The 21,277-nt window shown below is 35.2% G+C and overlaps 2 protein-coding genes and 1 pseudogene across 2 annotated transcripts; 2 read left to right on the top strand and 1 right to left on the bottom strand.

Moving 5' to 3' along the window:
• Nucleotides 1-13,794: 13,794 nt before the first annotated feature.
• The window catches only part of LOC149062623 (uncharacterized), a 512,259-nt pseudogene continuing 504,776 nt past the window's right edge, over nt 13,795-21,277 (top strand).
• LOC149062657 (uncharacterized) lies at nt 16,760-18,111 on the top strand. The gene has a single exon (XM_089222042.1). It carries the CDS (start codon nt 17,014-17,016, stop codon nt 18,109-18,111), a length of 1,098 nt encoding a protein of 365 aa, XP_089078168.1. The 5' UTR covers nt 16,760-17,013.
• LOC149062656 (uncharacterized) lies at nt 18,420-19,012 on the bottom strand. The gene is made up of 4 exons (XM_089217177.1): nt 18,873-19,012; nt 18,742-18,813; nt 18,627-18,684; nt 18,420-18,562 (listed from the first exon to the last, which is right to left on the bottom strand). Exons 1-4 carry the CDS (start codon nt 18,963-18,965, stop codon nt 18,420-18,422), a joined length of 366 nt encoding a protein of 121 aa, XP_089073303.1. The 5' UTR covers nt 18,966-19,012.

Below are 21,277 nucleotides of genomic sequence, written 5' to 3'. Positions count from 1 at the left end.
GACAACCATATATATCCTGATAAAATGAAGAAGATGAAAGTTTCATGTGCTGCTCATGTATTCAGTCAACGAGTTGGTGCTATTATGAAAAGATTGACATCTATATCGAGCCAATCAACTCTAAGCGATTTCAAATCACCAGAAGATACCGGATATCTATGTTTGTTCATTGATAATCTGTTTGATAGTGCTAATGGAAACACTATCAAACCATCTGTTGGAAAATACTTACGTAGTGCAGTGACCGCCAATTCTCCACATTGGGAATTTTGGAAAAAAGCATTAATTGTACTAGAAAATATAAAATATGAAACCAAAACCAAAAAACAAGTGCCATCTGTTATAAATTGGATAAGAACTATAGAAGGATTACAAATACTTTGTAAACGCCTCCTTAAAGATGGTTTCAAACTTATACTTTTGCGGAACTTCAACCAGGATCCAATAGAAAACTTTTTTGGTTCTATCAGAAGTCATGGTGTGCGCAATATAAAACCAACTTGCGCAAATTTGATCTCTTCCTTCAAGTCATTAGTTATTAATAACCTTACGTCAAGTCGTTCAATTGGATCCAATTGTGAAAATGATGACTGCGATGGAGCATTGGACAATTTAAAGGAATTTTTATTTAATGATAACCTAACTGGTATTCATCCTCTAGAGGATACTGAAGATACAATCATTAAATTAGAAACTCCAGTTCCTAATCAACCACTATATGATTCAATAAATTCAAATAGCAGAGCATATCCCACTGTACCATACATTAACCAAAACATCATATTGATGTCCTTAAATAGTACATCTTTCTAAAACAACTATTAGATATAAAGGGGATGTTAAAGAAATATTAAATTTAACATTTAAAAAGGAACATCTAATTAATATACAATGAACGTTCACCACAATCATTTTCAAGTGATCTTAAAATTAACAACCGTTAGAAGTTTATTAGAGACTGTATTTGGGATGTTGTACGTAGATATCATATGGAAGTCAATACTTGTATTATTGATTATAATTTCATTTGATCATATCCTATAAACGTCTTTTTAAGAAGTACTACAGATGTTTTAATAGGTAAACAAAATTTAATATTCAATAATTATATATATAATATATATATATTAGGGTGCCCGTTATTTTTGAAGTCTTAAAATTCGGGTAGTGCCGACCGGGAAACTTTTTCTATGGGTCTAAAAATAAGATCTGCACAGTTTGAGCTTTATATGACATGATTAACAGGGCGCGCTCTAATCTCAAAGTTTAGAGAAAATGTACAATTTTTTAGTTTTTTAAATATTATCGCACAAGTTTTGGTTTTTCCTGAAAAGTCATTAGGAACTTTTTTGTAGAACTCGTTATTTACTAAAAAAAAAGTATTCTTATAATTTTTTCCTACACTCAATATTTTTTTGTAAAAATTAAAAAAACTAGATGAAATTAACATTTTGTGAAAAAATCCCGTTCGTATATTATAACTAGTTACTAAATTTTACACACGTATCAAGGCTGACGCCTAACTACATATTATATTAATTGTATATTTCAACAGATGGTTTTATTTTAATTTTAACATGATAATTGAAATAAGAATGATATACCTAGGATAAGACGCTATTATGTTTATTTTTAGATTAGAAAAACCTTTTTTATATCGGCAATGTAATCGCGTTAATTAAATAGATATCATTTAATGCTATCTGTAATAGTTTCGTTTTAACCGAGCACCGTTGAGTACGTCAATGTTTGATTTTTTCTTCACAAGTAGTTTTAAATAGTTACCTATTAGTTATATTAAATTATTCATAATGTCATCATCCCGACAAGAAATTTATTTCGTAGGGCATCATAAGCACCAAATAACTGGTAGTAAACTACCATCAAATGGAGTTTGTTTACAGGTTTTGTTTTATAACATGCGAATTGTTGGTTTTAACTTAGACACTAGTGCAAATTTAGTCATTGAAGAGTGTAATATTTTTTGGAAAAAAGCTCGGATTCCAACACAAGAGCCCCATAAATGTAAGTTAAGACTTAAAAAGTTGTACGAATTATGGCAAAATTTATCTAAGAGTATTAATAAAACAAGTGAAGTTTTAATTAATAAGCGATTAGAGTTTTCAAACTCTATGAATGATTTATTTGATATATCACATCAAAATTCCTTAATAATAATGACCGTTGAAGAAGATAAACAATTTTTAATCAAACAGCGTGAGAAAGGACGTACGGGTTGCATGATTGGTATTGATAAAAAAAGAGACAATTTGGAAAAAAGACGACTACAACGATTAGATAGAGAAGAAGAGAGAAAACGTAAGCATTCAGACAATCCGACCACTTCAGCTACTGACAGTAAGTTTTTAACATAACTAAAATAAAAAATAACTGTTAATTTGATTATAATATATTTTTCTTTTTATTTAAGTGAACTTCGAGATAACAAATTCTGATTCTCAAGAAGATAACAGTGAAAATGAGTACATTCAAGAGCAAGAAACTAATATTTCAAACCCCCAAAAAAGAGCTCGTAAACAATTGTTGACTTCACGTTTAGCTGCAGCATTAGATAAATGTAAAATTAGCGAACGAGATTGTTTACACTTAATTATGGCATTCATGGAAGCTGTTTCTTTAGATCCGTCGAATTATGTTATAAATAGAACGTCTATAAGAAACCAACGTAATATTTTTCGAAAAAAATATACTGAAAAAATTAAAGAAAATTTCAGTAAGCTGAATGCCCAAGTAATCACTGTACATGGGATACTAAATTACTACATGATATAACGGGCAGACCAGTAGAAAGACTGTCAATAATTGGAACAAGTACAAATATTGAACAATTGCTAGGAGTTCCAGAAATACCAGCTGCAACTGGAAATGAAGTCGCGTCAGCCATATACGACACATTAGAAGACTGGAATTTAATAGAAAATGTTCAAGCTTTTAGTTTTGACACAACAGCGTCAAACACTGGCAGATTGAAAGGAGCTTGTACTATACTAGAGCAGAAGTTAGAAAGGGACGTATTATACTTTGGATGTCGATATCACGTGTTCGAAATTATACTAGCAGCAGTTTTTACAAAATGTAAGTTTACCGTATCTGGACCAGACATACCATTATTCAAAAGATTTCAAGCTAGTTGGTCCAAAATAAATACTCAAAATTTTGTTCCGGGCATAAATAGTACGGGAGTACGAGAAGTCTTCAAAAACAATTTAGATGACATTTTAATGTCACTTAAAATTGCCATTTCAAAAAAACTACCCCGTGAAGATTACCGCGAGCTTTTGGATTTGTCAATTATTTATCTTGGTGGTGTACCTCCAGGTGGAATCAAATTTAGGAAACCTGGTGCATATCACATGGCAAGGTGGATGGCAAAAGCCATATATACTTTAAAATTATATCTATTTCGAACAGAATTTAAGTTATCAAAATTAGAAGAAAATTCGTTGTTTCAAATTACGTCATTTATTGTAAAATGTTATGTAATATATTGGATTTATGCCGTGGAGGCCGCATCTGCTCCATTAAACGACATAAAGTTTCTTAGAGAATTAAAAAAATACGAAGAAATAGACAAAAATGTATCAGAAGTAGCAATTAGTAAATTTATTAACCACCTTTACTATTTAACCGAAGAGTGTGCTGCATTTGCATTATTTGATGAAAGTATAGATGTTAACACAAAAGTAATGATGGCAAAGAATATAAACGAGCAAATCAATATCGATGAACCTGAAGTACATGCGAAAAAATTGAACTTAAAAATGAGTGAAATAACAACATTTTTAAGCAAACCAGATAAAGAAATTTTAGTATCACTGTTAAGTCAAAAATCGGCAAATATATTTCAGCGTTTTAAAATTGAAAACTTTTTGCATATTCATCCGTCTGAATGGTTTAACTCAAGTGCTTACCAAAAAGGAAAAACTATCATTGAACAACTAAGAATTGTCAACGATTCAGCTGAAAGGGGCGTAAAACTTGTAGAAGATTATAATAACAGTATTACGAGAGACGAAACTCAAAAACAATTTTTGTTACAAGTGAGTAATTTTAACATTCTTAAAATATATTGTACTCAAAATAAACTTAGATTTTTCTTATATTATTTCAGACAGTCAAGGACTATAGATCTACGTATCCTGAAACAACAAAAAATGCTTTGGCCACTCCTTTGAATATTTAAATACAAGAAAACAAAAGTATTTTTTATAAAATTTGTTTTTCAGAAAAATTAGTTATTTTTGTATGTTTTCTCAATTTAATCAAAATGAGTTAGTTTAACACAAAATTGTTTGGTCACATATATTTTAGTAAAAATAAATTAGGTCAATTTTAGTAGTATATGATTTTTGTGTATCTTTAATATTTAGAGAGATAATTACAAAAAACATTAAAACGTGTGTTTTTCACAAAATGTTAATTTCATCTAGTTTTTTTAATTTTTACAAAAAAATATTGAGTGTAGGAAAAAATTATAAGAACACTTTTTTTTAGTAAATAACGAGTTCTACAAAAAAGTTCTTAATGACTTTTCAGGAAAAAACAAAAATTGTGCGATAATATTTAAAAAACTAAAAAATTGTACATTTTCTCTAAACTTTGAGCTTAGAGCGCGCCCTGTTAATGATGTCATATAAAGTTCAAATTGTGCAGATCTTATTTTTAGACCAATAGGAAAAATTACCCGGGCAGCACTCCTCGTATTTTTAAGAAAAAAAATCGTTCATCTATAAATAACGGGCACCCTAATATATATATATATATATCAATTTAAAATATATATATATTTATTTATTCTAGTCGGTTGCGATAATTGATAAATAGATAAATTATAAATATACATTTATATTATATATATGTATATATGTGTGTGTGTTTATGTATGTATTTATGTTTGTTTAATGTGTATATAGTTATATATAGTTATTGGGATTGTTGTATATGGGTGAGTGTGTATGTAGGCAAGTATGTATGTGTGTACATATATATATTATGTATACATGTATGTACGTAGTGTGTATGGAGGCTTGCATATAAACGCTCAGTTGTGTTGACTCAGGGGAAAATGAGTGTGTGACCATTTTGGTTCTCACGATGGCCTACGTGACCATTTCGGCTGGGTCAGCACATACCAAAGTCCCCGGGACAGACCGTTGCGACGGGCCCGGGCGGTGCCCGACAGTCAGTCGAGTGAAGTCTGATGAGAAGAGTGAACGACACCAGCGTTACTCTGCAAAGCATCTTTTAAGTTTTATTACAGAGCGTCACGTATATCTTAATCAGAGCCTCTCATAGTATTAATATATCAGTGTTAATATTTTATTCATTTATATTCTATACCGTGTTTAATTCAATAAATCAATAAGTATACATCTATTCAATCCTCGTGTTTCTACATTGTACACCAATACCCAAACTTTGAACGTCATTCGACGGTGGACTACACTTCATTGGTGGCAGCGGTGGGATCTCTAAAAGGGAAAAATTGTCGTAATTTATTTTGCGATAGTACAATTTTGGAGATCTCTAAAGAACCTACGTAAGCTACCGCCGTCTGAATTCAATCGGTTTTGGTGTCAGAAAATCTACAGAAAATCGTCAGAAAATCTTCAGAAAATCGTCAGAAAATCTACAGAAAATCGACAGAAAATCTTCAGAAAATCGTCAGAAAATCTACAGAAAATCGACAGAAAATCTTCAGAAAATCGACAGAAAATCTACAGAAAATCGACGGAAAATCTACAGAAAATCGTCAGAAAATCTACAGAAAATCTACAGAAAATCGTCAGAAAACCTACAGAAAATCGTTCAGTAATCAGAGACACGAGTGACATAAGGTATACAATATACATATAATATAAGTAATATAGTGTATTAGTGTTTATCGATAACATACGCGCTACTGCCGGTAGGGTCGTAGCTACTTGTCGTTACATCTGACCAGCGGAGTATACGATATTAAAGATATATATATATATACACTCGGGTATATACATTATACGTATATTCAGTGTCACTATATCACCGGACGATCGCGCCGACATTATCGTCCCGCGCCGTCGTCAAGGCTACCCGTTCGCAGAGTTCGTAAGATTTTTCTTTTTTTTAAAGAAAAAAAATAGTGGTACTCGTACCATACGCGCCGTCATTACATTCGTTGTCGCGTGCCGTATATAATATTTAAATTTTAATACGCGGCGTCGCTAATACATAGTAGCTGCGAAACAGCGCACCGTACGCACGGGCGAAAAGAGTTCGGTCGGCTTCGTCGTTGTCGTCGTCGTCGCCGCCGCAGCCGCCGCCGCCGCCGGGACAACCCGTTACTACGTTACGATACTAGACAGCGCTCCGAGCACATCTACGGGAGAGTTCGGTCGTCGTCGTCGTCGTCGTCGTCGCCGCCGTCGTCGTCGTCGCCGCCGTCGTCGTCGTTGCCGCCGCCGTGTTACACAGTGTCACCGTCAGGGAGGAGTCTTCGTTTCGGTACGCACCGTCGCAGCACGAGAAGGGGCAAGGTCAACGTCGCCAGCAGTGGGTCAACGACACCAAGCAGTAGGTCAGTGGAACAATTCAATTATACAGCGCACAATCTTATCACGCGGTAGACAACAACAATCAAGTGTCAACACAATCAGGATGCAACAGTATTTACTATACGTCGTTTCGTAAGTTTTATTTGTAATTACTTGGGGCAGTTAAATTATCTAGTACTTATTTCTTTAGTATAATAATTATTGTTATTATTATTATTTTTTTTCCTTATCTAGTATTGCTCGTATTGTTTTGCTAATTTAATTAAAAAAAAAAAAAATCAAATCTAATCTAATTCAGTGGGATTTTCTTTTTAAAAAAAAAAAAAAATATAATAATAATTGGCTTCAGTATATTTAATTTATCTAATAATCAGGCCTTTTTGCTAGTGCATGTCGAACTCAGGGTCAAATGATGGCATTGATTTAAATTTAATAGATTTGGATAGCTCTAGTAGTGAGCCGTCTAGTGGTGAATTTTATGAACCAAGTAGTGGGGTCTTACAAAGGGCAAGGGATACAATAGACCGAACGGACGAACTGCTAGGGTCAACTAGGTATTTATTAAGGAGTCGAAAGACCAAGCCACACACAGAAACTCCAGAGCATCAACAAATAACAGAGCATCCAGAACCTCGACCAAATCGTGAAAAGCAACAATATTCACATAAGACAGAACATCAGAACAACCCAGAGCAACAAATAAGAAAGATGGATGACCAGCACAAATCTGTAGCTTCAGATTCTATGACGGAAGCACCCAAGGTTGGAGTAAGTGTCGAAGCAGCAATGCGCGTAGTACCGAACTTTGATGGGGCGAGCCCCGACCAGGCATACCACTTCTTAAGGGCATGCGATTTTGCAGTCAGGATGGTCAATCCAGAACAGATAGAGATGCTAGTACAGGGATTGATAATAAAGCTATCAGGAAGAGCATTGCGATCATTGAGGTACAAGGACATAACGACCTATAAGGAGTTCCGGAAAAATATTGTGGAAATGTCGGAAACGAAGAAGCTGCTTCCACAGTTACACATGAAATTACTAACATGTAGAATGAGTCCTGACGAAGGGGTACAGGAGTATTACAACAAAATGGAGCAACTGTTACACGATTTAATCGGCGCAACAATGGAAGGGGGAGGTTATACGAACGAAACGGACATTGACAGGCTGTTACACAATCAAGTGCTCAACGCTTTTATAAGTGGTCTACCCGAGTCTTATCGAATATTATTAAAAGCGCGAAGCCCTAAAAAAACTGAGCGACGCACTGATATTCGCTTTAGAGGAGGAAACGGAACAGAACCTGGCAAAGGAAACACAATTATTTAGCCTGCAACTTAATGCCAAAAATCAGCAGCAACATTCGCCCAAACCCAACCCCGGAACGTCTAAACAAAATGAGAACAGAAAGAACGTCAGCGCCAATAAAGGTTGTTTCAAGTGTGGCAGAACTAACCATTTCGCTAAGGATTGCAGAGCCTCACAATGGGACCAAGAAAAGTATAAAGCCAGCCAGCAGAGCGGAAACCAAAATTCAAAAAATGCCGTTAAAACAGTATTAATATGCCGGTATTGTAAGAAAGTAGGACATGAATTGGAAGAGTGCCGGAAAAGGAAATATGTTAACAGCAAAAAGGAGAATCAACAAGAGAAGGCAACAGAGAATCAGGAAGCGGAAAACGGGCACGAGCCGAGCACAATCAGCGCGCGTTCGGTTCAGCAGATTCAAAGCGCTGTCTTAAGCCTGCAACGGCCCTCCACTTCTCAGCCACATTAATAAATAATTCGATCTCGCTCAGGATTGCTCAATGTATAAAGGAAAAAGTAAAGTTGCTGGTGGATACCGGTAGTGAAGTCAACATGATAAAGCTTTCAGAGTTAAAAAAAAATATTCTGGTCGATGAAACCACCATCTACAAGCTAACAGGAATCAATTCACAACCAGTGTTCACCTTAGGTTCAGTCTCCCTAAGTGTCCAACTTGGAACGAATGTTACGACTGCCACGTTCCAGGTCATACATGACAACTTTCCGATATCAGAAGCAGGAATCTTGGGCACCCCATTCCTTCGGGACAAGGAAATAAATATTAACTTCAGAACCTCTACGCTGTCGATAGAACCTATAAATCAGCCGGAACCTCCAGAACCTCCAGAACCTCAGAAGTTTTCACCAACATTAATCATCCAACCACGTTCAGAAACTCTCGTACCTGTTTTGACAGACGAAAAAGAGGGAACAACCCTAATAATACATGCACAGAGCATCGGAGAAGAGGGAATTTTATTGGGAAACATTATCAATTGTGTAAGGGATGGACAAGTTGTGGTTTCAATAATAAACCCATCAGAGGACTCCATAAAATTCTCCCCACCCCAGCTACGAGGTGTACAACATGAAGTCTTCAAGGAATCAAGCGTCTATCTCTGTAATCAAATAGAAGAGCAGGAAAGCAAGGCTAACCGAATGACAGAATTAGCAAAATATATCCAGACGGAGCATCTAAATCCTGAAGAACAGGCCAGCCTGTGGCGAATTTGTAAAAAGTATCAGGATCTGTTCCATCTCGAGGGGGAGCCACTATCGTTCACCACAGCAATTCAACATGAGATTAAAATTCCGGAGGGAACAGCTCCAGTAAACATCAGGCCATATAGGCTTCCTTACGCTCATCGGCAGGTGATAGTCGAACAAATGGAAAAGTTGGAAGAGGATAACATTATTCAACCATCAGAATCACCGTGGAATGCACCTCTTGTAGTAGTACCTAAGAAGCCAGATGCGAATGGAAAACCGCAATTCAGAGTCTGCGTAGACTTCCGTCGTCTTAATCAGTTAACTATCGGGGATGCTTTCCCAATCCCAAGAATCGATGAGATTCTGGACCAACTAGGACGTTCCAGATATTACACCACACTAGACCTCGCCAGTGGATATCATCAAGTCGCAATTCGTCCGCAAGATTCTGAGAAAACGGGATTTTCAACGGACAAAGGTCACTTTGAGTTTGTTCGAATGCCCTTCGGACTATGTGGGGCCCCTAGCACTTTTCAGCGTCTAATGAACAACGTGTTGACAGGGTTAAATGGCACCAAGGCGTTTGTATACTTGGATGACATAATCATATACGCAGTCGATCTGACTGAACACGAGGAAAGATTGGAAGAAGTATTCCAACGTTTACGAAAATTCAACTTACAACTTCAGCCAAGCAAATGTCAATTCCTCAGACGCGAGGTTATCTACCTTGGACATCTTATTACAGATGCTGGTGTGAAACCAGACCCGGCAAAAATTAGTTGCGTTCGAGATCATCCAGTACCCAAAAATCCGACGGAAATTAAGCAATTTCTCGGACTATCGGGTTATTATCGAAGATTCATTGAAAACTATAGCCAAATAGCCAAGCCAATGACAAATCTACTAAAGAAGGGACAACCTTTCGAGTGGACTGTGGAGTGTCAAGCAGCATTTGAGGCACTCATTCAGAAGCTCATTCAAGCTCCTATACTTCAGTATCCCAACTTCGAGGAACCATTTATCCTAACAACCGATGCGAGTCAGTACGCAATTGGGAGCGTGATTTCACAAGGCCGGGAAATAGGGCAAGATCTTCCCATTGCTTACGCATCGCGTACGCTAAACAAGGCGGAGCAAAATTACAGTACCACGGAAAAGGAACTGCTGAGCATTGTGTGGTCAGTCAAGCACTTTAGGCCTTATCTACTGGGCAGGCAGTTTAAGATTTATACGGATCATCAGCCACTTACGTGGCTATTCAATGTTAAGGACCCTGGATCAAGGCTCATGCGATGGAGAATCAAATTATCAGAATATCAATACGAAGTTATCTATAAACCAGGTGTCGCAAACACGAATGCGGATGCACTCAGTCGCATGGGGCGAGTTATGTTAAACAAAACATCTATCCCAGTCACCCGCGTTAGTTTTGATACCTACTTGGAACTGATAAAGGGCAAGTCTATAATCAACAGTATGGTAAAAGAGGAACCGGGAGACTTATTCGACGCACCATCGGATTACAGCCTCGCGCATTGCATATCGCAAGACGTAAAAATGAGTCAGGGCACGGCCCTCATGTTTCGAGGGAAGTTAGGTTACGACGAAGTTTGGTCCACACAGTTCAACGGATGGTAAACGTTTTGTATGGCATGTGCTCCAATATCGATATGGAATTCATATTTAACAAAATACTAGCCCTAAGCCAAAGCAAAAGTCAGAACATCACCCTAAATTCAGAAAGAATGAGGATCATGCAGGTGGAAACAGATAATCAGATAGCAAAGATTTCACAGCATCAGGAAAAACTCGAAGAAAATCTTCAATATTTACAGGAGCAAACGAAAGTAATAGTACAAAAACTCGACCGTATAGAATTCAAGACAAGGTTACTAGAACAGGCACTTCTTTTCGAAATTCTACTTAACCAATACTCATACCAAACCCAAAATTTAATGTCCATAATCAATTCAGCGATGAATGGAAAAATACATACTAGCGTGTTTTCATCGGAGAGGTTCCTTACAGAATTGAGAGAAATTAAGATGAATCTACCAGCTGGAACAGCATTACCATTAGACATTAAAACAGAATCTCTAACAGAATTCCTCCAAATTTCGGACCTAACAATCTTTCATCAAGAGCAATACTTAGTTTTCTATATAGGAATACCTTTAATATCTGTTGAGGAGTATACAATGTACCACCCTATTTCACTACCCATCCAATATGATAAAAATACCATAGCCCTAATTGCCCCTGAGGTCGACTACCTGGCATTAAGTAATGATAACGAACATTTTATTTCATTAGAGGTTAGTCAATGGGAATCATGTGTCAAGGTGGGGGTATATACACTTTGTAAGGGTGATCAACCGATCCACTACCGAACGGGATCCGACTTGTGTGAGTTGTCACATCTAACTAACTTTCTTAACCCCCTGAAAGACTGTAGATTCAAACTGGTAACATTAGAGACACCTATTTGGCATCGGTTATCAAAGGCAAACTCTTGGCTGTATTATACTAAACCAGACCTATGTACAATTACGTGCACAGATCCTCCGCAGACCTTTAGAGTTGAGATCTCGGGTGTGGGTAGGTTGACCGCCTCGCCGTCTTGCGAAGTTTATACGGACAGCTGTGTACTCGTACCATTTTCTAAGACCAATAGAGATATACAGATAGATATAATACCAGAAAATCGGAAGTTTAATATAGAATCAATGTTGACAGAAACTCTTTGCTCTGTATTACCGCAGAACCTCACTAATGTAAAAATTTTTAAGGATTTGAACTCCCTAGCCCATAAAGCGATAGAATCGAGTAAACTCGAGCCCAAAACTATAGCACCATTGTTTATATTTAAAGTAGAATTCCACATAACCATTCTTTATGTAACAATAACCTTTTTATTAATATTTATAGGTACAATAGTTATAAAGTTTAGAAATAAGGTTGTAAAAATGTATAGTCCAGAGGTAGCAGACAATCTTTCAAATAATGACCAAGATAACCTTTAAGTTTATATAAAAAAAAAAAAAATATATATATTTTGTATTGCCTTAAGATAAAAGTAAGTTAAGTTAATTTAAGCATTACAGACACCATGTGGCGGTATTGTAACTAGGTGTACCCGTAGTTTAAGAGATTTGTAAAAGTAATGAATTAGGTCGCAGGGACTGCTCCAGTTTAACGCTGGGGGTATGTTGTATATGGGTGAGTGTGTATGTAGGCAAGTATGTATGTGTGTACATATATATATTATGTATACATGTATGTACGTAGTGTGTATGGAGGCTTGCATATAAACGCTCAGTTGTGTTGACTCAGGGGAAAATGAGTGTGTGACCATTTTGGTTCTCACGATGGCCTACGTGACCATTTCGGCTGGGTCAGCACATACCAAAGTCCCCGGGACAGACCGTTGCGACGGGCCCGGGCGGTGCCCGACAGTCAGTCGAGTGAAGTCTGATGAGAAGAGTGAACGACACCAGCGTTACTCTGCAAAGCATCTTTTAAGTTTTATTACAGAGCGTCACGTATATCTTAATCAGAGCCTCTCATAGTATTAATATATCAGTGTTAATATTTTATTCATTTATATTCTATACCGTGTTTAATTCAATAAATCAATAAGTATACATCTATTCAATCCTCGTGTTTCTACATTGTACACCAATACCCAAACTTTGAACGTCATTCGACGGTGGACTACACTTCAGGATAAACCCGCAACGAGCGTAGAACCGCGGCTCCGATAATATTATTTATATCACTCTGACGCGTTCACATTTTACACGTGTAAAATAGTTCGACCGTTTTTATCATCATGTTCTCCATGTCGCTGATAATACTCTAAATACTCGTGACTCGTGTCCGTGTGCCGTCCCGTCTGTGCCTCTGTGGTCCGTCTTGTAACCAGCAACTATAAAACTCAACTTTCTGACTTTCATATTTTTGATTGGATTTGGATATTGGATGAGCTACGCATTATAACATTATAATGGTATATCATATCGTATAGTGATATACACCAATTACACCTTAACACGCGTGTTCTGTGCATTACGTTTTAATTCTTCATAATCTGTCTCGTGTAAAACGGCGTCTCTACGGATACTGCCGATATTATATTTTGTGATTTGTGAAGACTCAAGACTCAAGACTGAGGAGTAATACCTACACCATTATCCGGCATTTTTGCAATCAATTAGCTGGTATATTGTGTCACATCATTTCACACGATAATGGATCAAATTAACAATCAAACAAAGGTAATACACTTAAGTTTAATATTATATACTAATATAGGCAGGGATGTTTTGGTAAATAATGTCTTGAATATACGCCATATTTTTTAATGGTCGGTTTCACCATGTAGGAGTTAAAGTTTAGATTAGTTAACTCCGAGTTATCCAGTAACCCAGAGTTATAATTTTTTCGGTTTCACCACGCGTTTATGAGTGAGAGTTAGTTAACTTGAGGTTAGCTTACGATTGGCCAATAAATTGGCCTGTTCTGGAGGCCTTTAATGATAACATTTATTTTTCACTGATAACATTGATAATAAACCTGATAAAGTTGTTAGATTACCGTTCTTTTTTCAAATTTATTTGCGTTTTCTACTTTTGTTAATTATTCGTTTCAAGCTTGTAATTTGTGTCTTTTTCGTGCTGTATTGTGCCTTGTTTTTTCCGCTACAGCCAATTTTAATATGGAAACAAAACGCAAAAGAAATGTTAATTTTTGTAAAACAGAAGAAGAATTACTTGTCGATCTAGTTAAGAAATATGAACAAGTAATTGAAAATAAAAAGACTGACTCAATAATGTGGAAGGAAAAAGAGTCCTGTTGGGCTCAACTTGCTGCAGAGTTCAACAGCGTCGGTTTATGAGTGCCAAGGACTGTTGTACAATTACAGCTGAAGTATAAGAATTTAAAAAAAGTTGTACGTAAGAAAAGTGCGACAATAAATCTTCACGAAATCTTCGTTTAAGAACACCAAAACATCTGCAAAAGTATAACAAAATAACTTTAAATTAGAATTTTAATACTTTCTATTTTCTGTTCAAAGAAGCTTGTATGTTAATGAGAAAATTTAGTGATAATTTTACTTATCATTTGAATTTGAAAAAGTAGTCTTAAATTAATATAAATTCAACAAAAATTAGGAATTATTTTCAAACATTGATTTTTTTGATGTGTGGTTTTTTTTTATTATTTTAAAGCTACCAATATAAAATAATTACAGCTTGACAATTACAACTAAAAATACATTAATAAATAACGGTACAGGATAAAAAAAAAAATAAAGAAAGAGTCCAATAGAAATACTCAAATACATACTGACAAAAAAAAAAAGAAAGAAAACAATCAGTGATTAAAACAGTTAACAAAAAACTGAAACCTACAATAACTTTGATGTGTGGTAAAATATAAAATTGTTTGCTGAACTATATGATAATATGCAAGTATACTTATTTATAAGTATAATGTATTTATAAAGAATATGTATTATTAATATGTACCCAATAAAAATATATTTTTAATTTAATATAAACAATTTTATTTTATTATATATTATAATACTATTATATTATTATATTAATTTTACCAAAATACTTTTATGATGAATATACAACGGAATATTTACCTTTCAATAACATTTCTTGTCCTGATTTGGCTTTCATTGTATAGCTGCTGGCTTCGTGTGGTAGGATTCAGCAAAGGAGTCATTGGTAAGGCTTAACTTCGTAACCGCCGTCTCCTAATAGGTATCCTTTTATAATATCATTTTCAAATTTACTTTTGATTAAAGAGTTGTCAAAAATAATCTGATCATGGCAAGACCCTGGCCATCGCGCCACTATATCCATAATCTTAAGCCACGGATTACAAATACATTGTGTATTGATGGAAAAATAACCTTTCCTGTTTCGAAATGTTTCTGCATTATCTCCACCTACAATATTCACTATTCATGACAAACCATTGTTTAATCATACAGGAGACAGGACACATTAATGCCAATATAATTTATAACAACATATATATTTTATAAGTTATTTGTCTACCTGGCGATTGAATTTTGATGTGAGTGCAATCCACAGCTCCGACCACTTTAGGGAAATTACTAAGGCTGTAAAATCCACTAAAAACTTTTCTCATATCAACAACATTTTTTGGAAAATAAATGAATTTTGATCTATGAATTGCTATGGCTCTACAAACTTGATGAATGTATCGACAAGCTGACGATTCACTGACACCAGTAAAGTCTGCGACAGTTAATAAAAATGATCCTGTTGCAAGGTATCTCAGCATCATGTATAATTTACATGGTGCTAATATAGCTCTGTTCCTGAAACAAAACATAATATCTTAGACGGAAGAAAAAAAATTCAGAATAGAGATAATGTTTTTTTTTGATAGCCACTATTTTTAACTGTAATTAAAAGTTACTAACCTTTGAGAAGGCGGAGATATATCTGCTTCTATTAATCTCAAAAGAGTTCGGAACGTTTCTTTAGAAATTCGAAATCTACATACAAAGTCATGGTTGTCATACAATTCCAAGTAGTTTACTCGCTCATAAAAAATTCGTGGTCGTCGTTGCAATGCAATAACCGCTTCGTCGATCTCGTCATCCTCATAATAATCAAATAATACTCTGTGATTCATATTTTTTTTTCATTAGGCCGGTTAAAAATTAAAGGCTTAAAGAAAATATCAAGTTTATAAAAACCATGACAAAAACAACAACATTGACGAAAAAAAAACCTAACCTATAACATTGATAATCTAGAGTTTAGCTCGTTATTACCTAGAAATATCAGGAGTTAAATTCCGGGAGTCAAGATTTTCATTAACTTGGAGTTACCATCTAACTCGAGGTCGTGAAATACGTTTTTCTCGCTAACTCCGAGTTACCGATTACTCGCACTTTAACTCTAGGTGGTGAAACCGGCCATAAATGTATCTCAAAACAATTTTTTCACAACGCTCAATACTTAGTAGGGGAGACAGGGGCTAGTTGGGTACCGGGGTAAGTTGACCAAGTCAATTTTTAAAATCGAGGTTTTAAGTTGGACACACTGCATCAATAGCATTGTATTATGTCCATCGTTGTTTATCACTGTACGAATCGTAGTGATCATATGATTATTCCTTAATTGTGTAATCAATAAAATATTATAATCAACTGTCGTTTTTTTTTTTTAAACGGTTTAAAAATGTTGTTTTTACCTAAATAAATTGTATTTTTTTAAAGATTTGCGAACGAAACTTGCAAAGGCTACGCGACTAGAGACATACTATTACCAGGAAAAGTCGACTATAAATCTGAATAAGTAGGGTAAAAAAGCCACTACTGGAACCACCGCCACCGCCACCGCCACCACATCCCACCGCTCCTTGCCCAGCCATAGGTGCCGCCGTCGGTACACCGCTCCCCGCCCCGCCACCACATCACACCGCCACTACATCCCACCGCCACCACATCCCACCGCTCCCTGCCCCACCATAGGTGCCGCCGTCATCCGACGAAGATTTATAAATACGTATATATTTTTTGTTTTTATTTTTTATTTTTTATTTATTTATTTTTTTTTTTTTGAGAAAGAAAAGGTACAATATTTGTTTAAGGCAAAAGGTTACAAAAATATATGGTAACGGTCCAATATGCGACCTACAAATGTTCCTCGACCTACCGATAAGATTGAGTTGATCTACAGGTTTCTTTATCGCGATAATTGTCATTATGGGCATTTTATTCTATTTTATTTTATTTTTGTTCTCCGATAGGTATACCTACTTACAATCTTTTATAATACTTTACTGTCCTCAGTTAGTACAGTTCCGATTTCATTCGTATGTGTCGAGCGCTCGTTTTGTGATTTTTTATTTGAGTTTTATTTTGTGCGTGTGAATTTTTATGTTCAAACTCAACATGACATCTACTATTGGTCACCTATATAGGAACATTATTAGAGATGAAGTGGTATGTGTTCAATATTTAAAAGACCGAGGGCTATTACTGGCTGATAATCCGATGACATGTATAAAGGTGAAAGACGGTGTCGTATGTAATGGCCAACTTGTGGAATATTTAAGAAGTAGTAAAAAACGAAATTCTGATGGCACTATGAAAAGAGTTGTAACATTACGATGTACAAAACGGGGTTGCCAAACTTACCAATCGATTCGTAAAGATAGTGACTTTTTTACATACACGGATCTTAACGGCCGTTGTAATAGTCAGCTATCATTATGTGAAATAATGGAAATAATTTGGTTCTGGGTTAATTTAGTTCCAATAAATCAAGCTGTAAATTGGACTGGAAGAAGCAAAAACACCATAATTGATTGGTATAATTTATGCAGAGATATACCAGTATATTGTTTTTCAAAAAGAGAGAAAATGGGTGGTCCTGGTTGTACTGTCCAAATTGACGAATCCCTTTTTCAGGGTAAAAGGAAGTATAACCGTGGTCGATTACAGCGTGGGGACCATCAGCCATTAAGAGAAATAAGTAATTCCAGCAACGAAGATTCTGATGAAAATGAAATAGTACGTACAAATAAAAATTATGGGAATCGTATAGTAGGCCCATGGGTATTTGGAATTTGTTGGAAACGGCCAGACTTATTATTAGAACGGCGATTTTTTATAGTAGAAAAACGGGACCGAGAAACTCTTTTACAAATTATTAAAAATGAAATAAAAACTGGAACGACAATTTATAGTGACCAATGGAGAGCGTACTCAACATTAAATCATCATGGATATATTCATCAAACAGTTAACCATTCAGAATTTTTTATTGACCCGGAAACAGGAGCACACACTCAACAAATTGAAGGCTTATGGAGAATTATGAAATCCAAATATAATATAAAAAAAAATGGGGCGTCTCCTTTACTAGATCGACAACTCCAAGAAGAGTGGTGGAGATCGTGTCAAAATCCAAAAACCATTTTTGATGCATTTTTGACTGATATGAAAAATACGTTTCATAACAATACAGACTGAAACAATACATATAGTTATTGACGACACTGAGAAGTGGAATGAAAAAAAGGTTAGTTAAAAATTAAAATTATTTGTATTTTACACGTATTGAACCATCAGTGCGTAGGTCGCATATTGGACCGTAAATCAGTGTGTAGGTCGCATATTGGACCGTAAATCAGTGTGTAGGTCGCATATTGGACCGTTACCAAATATATAATATATATTTTTCTAATGTAAAATTGATAGATTAATAAATCATGTTATATATATGTATAGTTTTTTTATTATAATGAATTTTTTATTTAACAATTAATATATAATAGGTGTTAGGTATTAGATTCAATACAAGCTTTTAGTAGTAATTTTTCATCATTTGCGTATTCTTCACCCCAGACAAATCTTTCCAGTGCTTCAAGACAAATATCATCAGCCTCTTCACAGCCCCAAAAGTCGATATCATTTTGTTTATCTATGATAATAGTACATATTTTGTATACTCAATGCATAAAACAATAATAAAATGAACATAATACCGTTTGTTTGTTGTTGGCCAACACAATCGTCAGATTTATGCCTAGCGTCGTTTCTAACCTAAAACAGCATAATATAAAGTTGGTAAGTACTACAATAATATTTTGTCATACTAACTTCGGCAACAGAAATATTGTCTTCCTGGCTTAATAAATGTTCATAAAACACACGTCTCGGTGTATTTGATAGCTAAAAAATATACATAGATTTATATAGATATATAATATCGTATGTATAAATAAACTTGCCATTTCATCAAACTCTCCATTCGCTAAAAAGTCAATGAAGCCCACTGAAACGTTAGGTGTGTTTATATCAGATGCTTGACTGTTGTACGACATTTTAAAAAAAATCTTGGAAACGTTGAAATTTTTTAATGTGTATAAAAAATTATTAGGCACATGAAAAGTATTCACGATGAACGCAAATGATGCATATACTCAGTACCGTGGATTCGATTAACATGACTGTAGTGACCATGTTTGTCTACATTATTTTATTACACGGGGTGTGTGTGTGGGTGACACAAAGTCCATGCCGGCATTGTGTGCAGGCATTTGTGACTTTGTGTGGGTGACAGTATGCCACCGAGATATTTTGGCACACTCAAAATTGCAATTCGACACGTGCACCAGGTAGACAAAGAAGCTGCTATCATTTTTTTTTTTTTTAATATCCAACACTTAAAATCCCTCCCATTTCAATATGAATTAAAAATAATGAAACATTATCTTATTAAATCAGTATAAGTCGTAATTTGTACTAAAAAGGTTTTGTGTTATTAAAAGATGTTTAATTTCAAAGTGATATTTTTAAATTTTTTCATAAATACACTAAGATTCGATCGTCGCAATCGTCCTCAAAATGAATTCAATATTCCTTTCTTATTTCAGCCGTAAGTTTAATATTATCATTGTTATTATTATTACTATTATTTCATTAACCATATTTGATGTTTAGTATTGAACCAATCATACCGCCACCACCAATCGATTTAGACCATGTTTTCTGGATGATAGAGCAGATTATAGCCGACGCTAATGCCCAAACAGAAAATACACAACAACAACATTTTTTTATTTCGTGAGTTTTATATTATTATAATATTTTTTTTTTTCTAACATCTAAATTATTTATAGTAGTGACGACGAAGAAATGTCAGAAGTGTTTTCTCCAAACATATCATCGGATGAAGATTTGTAATAATAAATGATATTTTAATGAATTTTTTTTATTTTTTCAAATATTATATAATACAAGTTAAAAAAAAACTTAATCTACGGCTTGATTTATATTTCTCTTTTGATATGATTGCCTTTGGTCTGTAGACATCAGGATAAAACTACTCCGGTAAAGCTGATGCTCTTAACCATCCCCTTGCCAGCTGTTCAGTTGCATTAAGTGTCAGTTGGGCTACAAAACACGGCTTTCTTGTTGGTATAGCGTCACTGATTGTCGCCGGATCGATGTGCAGCAAATAGTCTGTCAATACATCTAATTTGGTATTCTTGGGTATTGGCATTAAAGTTCCGAGAGCTCCACAAATTTCACATGCCTGTAGTAATACTTTACCCCGTATTCACGACAATCACGACTCACATTTATCTATTGAAGGCCTAAATTACTCTAAAGATAATGGAATTACAATTCTATCATTTCCCCCTCATTGTTCTCACAAATTAAAGCCCTTGGATAGAAGTGTTGAAAATATTGTAGTGTCAATACCAGCAGAAGCTTCTATTTCAAATACTCAAAATGAAATATTAATACAAAAATCCTCTGAAGATATAAGACCACTGCCTAAAGCTGGTGCTAGAAAACAAGGAAGACCACATCCAAGAAAAAGGTGTACGGCAATTTTGACTGATACTCCAGAAAAGGACATGCTTGAAGCAAAAAAAAAAGTGTCAAGTACAAAAAACATGCAATAATAAAAATGTTAAAAAAAAATTGTTTAAAACAAAAAAGAAGAAACGAACAAAAAATAAGAATTCTAAGAAAAGAAAAGGTATATCAAGCTCAAGTGACGATGAAGATGCAATTTGTCTAGTTTGCTGTGAATCTTATTCATCTAGTCGGGCCAATGAACAGTGGGTATCATGTGTTAAATGTAAAAAATGGTCCCATAAAGACTGTACAACCGGTGTGGATAGTTATATTTGCCATCATTGCGAATCTGATGATGAATCATTTTAGGTTAATTACCCTTGGCACCGAAATGTATGCTACGTCTCCGATGTTGTTGTGCCACCTGGACGCTGTGGAGTTATACGATTCGTTGATGACATATGCAGGTAAAATAGTAAATAAGTATTAAAAATTTATTTTGTTAAATATATTATTTTTATTTAGATACATCGAGTTCTATCGCGTCCTCCCATTCGTTATTGTCGCAGAACATGATGACCACGTCCACGTCGCCCACGCCTGTCATCAGGCAAACCAAGCTTGCCGGTGTTCATGGCTCCAACGCTGTCCAGATTACCGAAAATATAGACGTAAACACATTCGAAGACGGGTTTATGCGTACAACCTCGGAAGTAACGACTGGACGTCCGTTGTGCGATATTTTTGTACAAACGGGCGCATCCCAAAAAAAATGTGTTTCCCAAGTGCCGATGAAGGACTATATAATCAAGTTAGAAATCTTTCC

Source organism: Diuraphis noxia, unplaced genomic scaffold (assembly GCF_037042655.1).
Source record: "Diuraphis noxia isolate RWA-SAM2 unplaced genomic scaffold, SU_Dnox_SAM2 contig0001, whole genome shotgun sequence".
NCBI lineage: Eukaryota > Metazoa > Arthropoda > Insecta > Hemiptera > Aphididae > Diuraphis > Diuraphis noxia.
The sequence above is the reverse complement of the archived record's forward strand: the minus strand, read 5'-3'. Positions and strand labels throughout refer to the sequence as shown.

What these genes read in the sequence shown, in the direction of transcription:
- LOC149062657 (XM_089222042.1), top strand. Translation starts at nt 17,014, where the DNA reads ATGTTCAAACTCAACATGACATCTACTATTGGTCACCTATATAGGAAC.
- LOC149062656 (XM_089217177.1), bottom strand. Translation starts at nt 18,965, where the DNA reads ATGTCGTACAACAGTCAAGCATCTGATATAAACACACCTAACGTTTCA. An exon ending in ACAATATTTCTGTTGCCGAA is followed by an intron (nt 18,685 to 18,741) that starts GTTAGTATGACA and finishes ATGCTGTTTTAG; the next exon opens with GTTAGAAACGACGCTAGGCA. An exon ending in TGGCCAACAACAAACAAACG is followed by an intron (nt 18,563 to 18,626) that starts GTATTATGTTCA and finishes CTATTATCATAG; the next exon opens with ATAAACAAAATGATATCGAC.